The following is a 7189-nucleotide window of genomic DNA, read 5'->3' as shown; positions in this document are numbered from 1 at the left end:
CCATCCATCCATCCATCCATCCACCCACCCACCCACCCATCCATCCACCCATCCTTTTCCAGATCTCTGTATGTTTCTAAGAAAAGACATTTAGTGACACTCTCCTCTGGACGGTTTAGCTCAAACAAAGCTGATTAGGTTTTAAAGAACCAGTGATGATTTTCTTAAAATGCACCACGAGTAAAACTGATGTAAAAGAAAATAACTTTGGGGCAGAAACTCTTTCTCCGTCGACTGTAAAGGACAGAGGAAGGATTTTACTCCGAGTATCTTGTTCTGTAAATTATTAACCGTGTTTCTCTTTTCTCCGACACTCAAAGGTCCTCCTTAACTCACCTTTTCCCCAGACATCATTTCATTATTTCAGAGATGTGTGTGTGTGTGGGGGGGGGGGGGGGGAGACCCTTTAGATCTCATCCAGATGTGTCCTTTAATCCTGTAATTAGCTGCAATTACAGTAACAGATCCCGGAGATGAAGTGATCATATTTGCACACTGATTTATTCCTCTAATCACACGGAGCGTCTTTTGGACACGTTTCCACTCGCTCACTTCATGTTTTATCTCCTCTCCTACTTCTGTCCTCCTCATTCTCCTTATCTCTGCTCACCACTCCCCCCCCCCCCACACACACACACTGTCCTAGGTGTAATTCATCTGGTTTCCATCGTGAAAAGCGAGGGATGCAGAGGGAAGAGAAAAGAAAGAGCAAGAGACAACAGAGCACGATGGCGCACAACAAGAGGCCCTTTAGATGTTGCAGATGATGCCTTTAATCCTGTCAATAGCTGCAATTATAGTAATTATCTCTAATGGCGGTGCTTTGTGTCGAGGCTCTGATATGTTTAACAGATGATGCAGAGCCGTGCCGCCTCCGCTCGCCTCAGAGCCAGCTCAGATTGATATTAATGAAACGACAGAAAACAAGGCAAAAGTGATGACGGTCCCAGGAGGCACGGAGACTGCGGAGTGTTTCTCAAGCTGCAGGTCGAGGTCTAATGGAGGTCTCAGAAATCCTACGGAGCGGTTTTTGTACAGAGAAGAATGAGGGGAGAGACGGGAGATTAATGTTAAGAGGCAGGAACGACTCCGAGGAAAATAGAAACAATTATAGATCGGACCAACGGGCTGCCGAAGGAAACGAGAACGGCTTACAAGACGTGTGAGGGAATAAAATGAGCGGTGGCTAAAATTCACTGAAACAAACAGAAAAGCAAAAACACCAGTTTAGTTTATTTACCAAAATATTATTTGTCTGATAAAAAGAAATATTCTGATCATAACGGAATAAATTAACAGAAAATATACTTTTCTAAAATGCAATAAACAGTTTTTAGACCCAGCTCTGCAGGAAACTGAAGAAATATCTAAACCTGAATTAGGATTAACTCAAACCTCCATCTCTAAGAAAATGGATTTTATTTTACGTCTTTATTTTGAAGACAATAAAGTTTATAATAAAAAAAAAATCTACTGACAGCAATGAAAAATCAGGGAATTAAATGGAAGTTCAACCTTTGAGGAAAACGTCTGGATGGCACGTGCACTAAAAAATACAGTTTAGAAATTAGAACATTTCCCAATATTTGTATTTTGCTGAAGTCTTCTTTCTTTAATACATTAAAACATTTTTTGATACACGTCATGTTTAGAAATGTAAATATTTGACCAGATTAACCAACAATCTTTGGATTTCCTGAGGTTATAAAAAACTTGAAGAAATAAAATAAATTTAAAAAACACAGCAAATCTTTTGAGCTTTCTTGAACTAGCACTTGAGTTTGAGGATTATGGATTAAATCTTCCTCTGCAGCGGATCTATCCATCCACTTTCATCTCAGATCACATTGTGGAGGTAAAAGGAGGGAACCCCTGAACTCGCTCTCCCCGGTGGGGGAACCGAGGGGTTCCCAGAACTGAGGGATATAGAATCCCTTTGACAAGTTCTGGGTTTTCCTTAAGGTCTTATCCCAGTGGGACCAAACCAAAAAACCCACAGAGGGAGGCGTCCTACCTGGAAGCCTAAACCACCTCAGTTGACTCTGACTCAGCTGCTCCTTTGGTCACAGTCCACATATCTCATAACCAGAGGAAAGGGTTGGAACAAAGACGAGCTTATAAATGGAGACCATTTTTGTATGAGCTCCAGCTTCACCACAGCAGACCCAAGCAACACCCGCATTACTCCAGATGAAGCTCCAATCCATCACTCCATCTCTTGCTCCATGCTGCCATTGATCATGAAGAGACTTGAAGAGAACAACAAGTGGGATGAATCAGTGCAAACAAGTACCTCACAGGCAGTCACAAAGGACTCCTGTTTTCAGTGCCACTCATCTGCACACAGTCTGTTCCAGCCCCCCCCCCCCCCCCCCCACACACACACACACACACACAATTTTAATAGAAAGAAAAGCTTTGCAGAGAGTGGTGAAGGCTGCACAGAAGATGTTGGAGTCAGCCTCCCCATCATCACAGACATCTACACCTCCAGATGCAGGAAGAGGGCCAGCTGCATCATGAAGGACCTCACTCACCCAGCACACACACTTCTTGTCCTGCTTCTCTCAGGAAGGAGGTTGAGGAGCATTAAGTGTAGAACCACTAGACTGAGGAACAGCTTCTACCCTGAGGCTGTTAGACTCATGAATCTCTAACCAGGAGAATCACTCACATCATGTTGCTGCTGATATGTTTCATGTTGCTGCTGATCTGTTTCATGTTGCTGCTGATCTGATCTGGCGGCTGTAGCTGAGTGGTTAGAACAGTCGTCCTCCAATGCAAGAGTTGGGGGTTCGAACCCCACAGCAGTCACATGCCGAAGTGTCCCTGGGCAAGATGCTGAACCCCTCATAGGCTCTGTGTGTCCCATCGGTGTATGAATGTGATAAAGCTCTGATTAGTCTCTTTAGAATGATGTGTTTAATTAGCTTTGTATAGATCTAGTATAGAGCTGTATGAATGGGTAAATGAGGACATGGATTGTAGTGTAAAGTACTTTGAGTATCTCAATAAGATAGAAAGGTGCTATATAAGTACAGTCTTTTTACCATTTACCATTTCATGCTGCTGCTGATCTGTTTCATGCTGCTGCTGATCTGTTTCATGTTGATGTGTTCATCTGTTCACACAGACTCATGTTCGTGCTGCTGTTCAGCATAATGTTTTTATTGTTTTTATGCTGTTAGTGCTTAGCGTATTTTTAGTTGATGTTTTTCTTAGTTCATATCTTTGATGTTATTACTGTTTTTCTTTTACATTTTATTGTTTGATGTAACTGGGATCCTGTGTACATAATTTCGTTCCACCACATGTACCACATGAGGTGGAACAACAAAGAATCTCTGACTCCGATATATTTACATATTTATACTCTTTTGTATTTATTTATTTGTTAATTGTTAGGCTTCTTGATCTGAGACCTGACTCTGAATTTCGGACCATAAACATGTGAATGAGAGCTGGTATGACAGTAAAAATCCTTGAATCCTTGAATGATACATATTGCACACAACACACACCACAAAGGTTGCGTGACAGGTCACTGCGCAGGCACGGAGCAACACTGAGACGAACAGAACCACGTAGGTAAGGCTGCGACACACATGGTGCAGCCACATCGTGCAGCAGCAACAAACACATTAACTGTCACAGACGTGACTCGGTTCTGTCGAGCCGGCAGACAGAGAATCATCCGGAGCCACAGCACAGTCGGGGATGGACGGCTCCAGCCATGATGCTGTAAAAGCAAAGACACAACAGCTCCTCGTGTCCTGCACACAATAAATCCGTGCACGCAGGTCATGCAATCTGTTCCTTAGAGACTGAAAGCCCAAAAGCAGGACCGAGGGGAGAGGGGGTTTGCTGCGTCTCTGGAGGGTCCTGCACAAAACACCGGCTCGCTTTTCTCTCCATGTTTTCCTCTTACGGCGCCCAGGTAATCGAAGGACCCAGGGCAAAATATCTGCCGCGGAGTCCCCAAAAGTCGTCCCAAAGTCCCCACTCACTGACGGTCGTGACTCCAACAGTGCGTCGCGGTCATACACGTAGCGTGGGCGTGCAGGAGCAAAGCGTCCAAACAAAAACAGTGCGGAGCTTTTTCCCCGGCAGTGAACTCGAGGTTTTGCAGAAGCTGCGGACGCAGCTCTTGCTTCACCAAGACAGTCTAGCCTTAAAGACAACCCTGGATCCCTCCACAGAATTCATTCAACCTTTATTTATCCAGGTTAGTCTCACTGAGTGACGAGGACTCATTTACAAGAGAGACCTGGTTTAGACAGACAACATATAAAAAGGACACAATCAAAAGTCTTCTCAACCCACAAAACACGAGTACTGGTCCCTGAAGCTCCCATGACCCTTTTAGCAACTCTAAATGGGTGAAGATCTGGTCCAATGAACCAAGACCCAGATTAAAACCACTCTGCTTCTCCTGAACCTGAGGTCCAAGAACCAATCAGAACACCTTAACTGTATTTCATTAGATAGAACACACTTTGCATTCCAAATATTTGTACACACTAACAGAAATGTACTGTACTTGGTACTAGTCCAAATCTTTTCCTCACACACAAACTGCACATTGTTTGGTGCTTTAGTCCGTCACCCTTTGGTTTGTGGCCACCGTCAGCAGTAACCCAACCAGCTCTTGGATTCTTGATGCAGCGATATAAGAGGCAGACAGGAGACGGAGAGCGCTCAATAATTCATTAGATAGAAGGCTAAACTCAACTCCAACCTGAATAAACCACCTTTAACCACACACACGCACGCACACACACGCACGACCTTCTCTCCCACTCATTACCCAACATTGTTTCAAGGCCTCAAGTGTTCAATATTTCTCCATCTTGAAGAATTTTCCACCCAGCCTCAGATTTCTGCTCAGATCTAATATTTATTCGTGAACGCGGCGTACATTTAATAAGATATGAGCTGATGGAGACGAGCTGCGTCACCAAACAGAACCTCAGTTTGTCCACAAAGTTCTGATGAAACACTGAATCCATGATGGCCCCGATTGATGACGGCCACAAAAGCTCACAAATCTTCCATCGGGGAATTTTTGTTGGGGTGTTTTCCTAAATTATAAGGTTTAAAATAAAATAAAAATACACAGAATACAGAAGTCCCTCACTGCTTTGTGATTCATTTATCGTGAACTCACTCCATCGCGGTTTTTCAAAATAAGATTGGACATGACACACAACTGGCTGACTGATGGATGAGCCGCACGATCGGCATGGAACATTTATTTAAAATAAATTATTTCACCTACTGCGCATTCGTGCAGCCCAGAGCTGCAGGAGAAACTCCCTCCTGCTGCTTGTCAGACCTCCACTTTGCAGAGGAGAAGTGGGCGTGGCCACAGGTGGCAGAGAGTTGAAACCATGACATTGTGCTTTTTTAGAGCATTTAGAAACCTACTATTCCTACTATATGAAGCCACTGTGCTGCTACAGTTTAGTAAAAAGAGAAAAATGGAAACATCATTTCAAAAAGGCTCTTTTTGCTCAGGTATATATTTGAGTTGTTTCCCATGTTCTGTCACTGCACAAATCCCAGCCCAGCTGCTGGACTGACCTCGTAGAGCGTGATGGCCCCGTTGGTCTCGTTGGGAGCTTTCCACTGCATGAAGATCTTCTCCTCGTACGGCGTGTTCTGCAGAGACTCCACGGGAACTGAACCCGGCACTGCAGAGACACAAAACACACAGAATTGCCCTTTAATAATTAATGTACTCAATGGTAAACCCTTATTTTGAACTTTCTCTGTTATGGGAATATCATCTGGGGTCAACTGAAGGTCAAAGAAAGAAGTGAATCATCTCCTTACATCCCTTTGATCTACATTTATATTAACAGAACCACTGGATTAGAACCCAGTTCAAGAAGGCAGCTAACGGCAGAACACAAAGGGTTAAATGTAGTCGTGTGTGAGGTGAAACTTGGTGTGTCAGTAGCTGAGAGTGATCCCATCATCAACACCGAGTGCTGACAGGTCACACTGACGTGTAAGGCTGCAGGTGACGTGCATTCTTTAAAAAATATATATATATTCTTTAATTTATATTAGGACGTTTTAACATCATTCATTTCTTCTAGCCTTACCGAGTTCTGAGCACCTTTGGTTCAGCTTCTGTCCCGTTTTATCAAGACTATTTTAGACTCTGCTAAAATTATTGTTTCTCAAAACGTTAATTTCTTATCGTTTTAAATACTCTCGTCTTACTTTCTTGCAGTATTAAAAGTAAAAGTACTTGCTGAATGTATTACCTAATGCAATGGTCTACAATATCATAAAGTGTGCGTACCGTATGTATATTTTCTGTAATACATTAATAGTGTCTTTCCATTTTAATGAACGATGCTGCAGATAATACATGTTTTTATTGTGTTTACTCTGTGACACAGTTCACACTTGGACTGCAGGGATGACCTGCAGAGTTAAATGTCATTAATCAAAATAAGAAAGGAATGATTTTACCTTTGAAAGACTTTATTTAACAAAGTAAAATCAATGTGTCATTTTAACTGCAGTAAAACATTTAAGTAAAAGTTGTCTGTCTGGAAAAAGAAGCATTGAACACCTGACAAAGGAACAGGCTCTGATCAGTTCAACTCCAGTTTGTCATCAACTAGTTCAAATACCGTCTAGTCGACCTTGTAATGGATCAATAGTGAACGATATTTTAACTTCCTGACTCCATTTTTAAAACTTGGACCTGAGTGTCGAGACATTTGGAGACACGTCTTGTCTCCTAACATCATGAATGGACACATTTTAATATCGCAGCAAGAATTTCTTATTTCTTATTCAAGTTCAGAAGAAGGTGGTTTGCAAAGTTTTTTGAGTCCAGTCTGGATCTTTTGAGAGAGAATCTGTCCTGCTGTACCGATTAGTCTTTCAATAATCTTTCAATAGTCTTTCAATAGTCTTTCAATAATCTTTCAATAATCTTTCAATATTCTTTCAATAATCTTTCAATAAGGCCATGGGTGGCACATATCTTCTGGCTGACTCTCCACAGTGGAATCCAGTTTGGGTGTGTTAGTGGTGCTGTGGGTGCCCCCAGCTCAATGACGTTTATACTAGAATATGACGTTTATACTAGAATATGACGTTTATACTAGAATATGACGTTTATACTAGAATATGACGTTTATACTAGAATATGACGTTTATACTA

The 7189-nt window shown here is 42.3% G+C and overlaps 1 protein-coding gene across 1 annotated transcript in view; it reads right to left on the bottom strand.

Moving 5' to 3' along the window:
- Window positions 1-7189, bottom strand: part of ptprt (protein tyrosine phosphatase receptor type T) — a 340867-nt gene that overhangs the window by 171917 nt on the left and 161761 nt on the right. The window contains exon 11 of the mRNA XM_037679934.1: window positions 5584-5693. Within this exon, the coding sequence (XP_037535862.1) occupies window positions 5584-5693 (110 nt within the window). The remainder of the gene's footprint in view (window positions 1-5583; window positions 5694-7189) is intronic.

This window comes from Nematolebias whitei, chromosome 7, assembly GCF_014905685.2.
Source record: "Nematolebias whitei isolate Nwh7 chromosome 7, NemWhi1, whole genome shotgun sequence".
Lineage (NCBI taxonomy): Eukaryota > Metazoa > Chordata > Actinopteri > Cyprinodontiformes > Rivulidae > Nematolebias > Nematolebias whitei.
This window is presented reverse-complemented; position numbering and strand designations above follow the sequence as displayed.